This window comes from Tupaia chinensis, unplaced genomic scaffold (assembly GCF_000334495.1).
Source record: "Tupaia chinensis unplaced genomic scaffold, TupChi_1.0 Scaffold000178_1, whole genome shotgun sequence".
Classification (NCBI taxonomy): Eukaryota; Metazoa; Chordata; class Mammalia; order Scandentia; family Tupaiidae; genus Tupaia; species Tupaia belangeri.
Genome location: NW_006159653.1, coordinates 290,998 through 291,777, shown reverse-complemented (window position 1 = coordinate 291,777; position 780 = coordinate 290,998). Strand labels below are relative to the sequence as shown.

At 69.1% G+C, this 780-nt stretch overlaps 1 protein-coding gene across 2 annotated transcripts in view; it reads right to left on the bottom strand.

The window, feature by feature from the left end:
- Window positions 1–6: 6 nt before the first annotated feature.
- FAM234A (family with sequence similarity 234 member A) overlaps window positions 7–780 on the bottom strand; it is a 13,456-nt gene continuing 12,682 nt past the window's right edge. For both annotated transcript variants that reach the window (XM_006146339.3, XM_014587007.2), the window contains 2 exons: window positions 625–727; window positions 7–544 (listed from right to left, as the gene is read on the bottom strand). In XM_006146339.3, the coding sequence (XP_006146401.1) occupies window positions 333–544; window positions 625–727 (315 nt within the window). In that variant the 3' untranslated portion in view covers window positions 7–332. The remainder of the gene's footprint in view (window positions 545–624; window positions 728–780) is intronic.

Below are 780 nucleotides of genomic sequence, written 5' to 3'. Positions count from 1 at the left end.
GCTCGAGCTGCCACTCCTGGCTGCTGCCCAAAGGCCAACCCGGGGCCACCCACCTCTGAGTCCCGTGACTCCTGGAGGACAGCACAGAGGAGAAGAAAGAGGGTGATTCCTGGGGCGCCCTGGGCTCCTCCCAAGCAAGGGCCGCTGGCTCTGGGGATCGGAGCGTGGCAGGGCTCTGAGCTCTGCCCAGACACTGTAGGTGGCCTGGCCTTGAACGTGGGCCCAGGGCAGAGTGAGGCCTGTGTGAGGGCTCCAGATGGACATAGCGAGCTGGGCAGGAGGCCAGGAAGGACGCCTCCCAGGTGTCTCACCGCCATGCCGGGGCCAACCTGCTACGCCTCATTCCGGTACTGCAGCCGGGAGAGCCGGTCCCGGACAGCCTGGTCGCTGTCTGGCCCACCCTGGCCCAGGCGCACCACCCTGCTGGTCGGGATGAGGTCCTGCACCCTGTGCTTGGTCACGGAGACCAGGCCAGGGGCCTCAGGGTGAGCAGGGCCCGTCAGGAAGACACAGGCAGCATGGCGGCTGGGCTCAAACAGGACAGCTGCAGGGGACACGGCCGTCAGCATCCCCGGTCAGCAGGGCCCCCAGCAGCAGGGCCCCCGGCCACGAGGCCACACTCACCGTGGAAGGTGACGACTTGGCTGGGGACGCTGGCCAGCTCCAGCAGGACACTGGGCAGGCTGGGGTGCAGCATGTACAGGCTGTGCTGGGCAACCCCGGGCTCCTGGAGCGAGAGCCAGCGGCAGGCTGATGGCCACGCCGCGCCGGGGCCTGCCC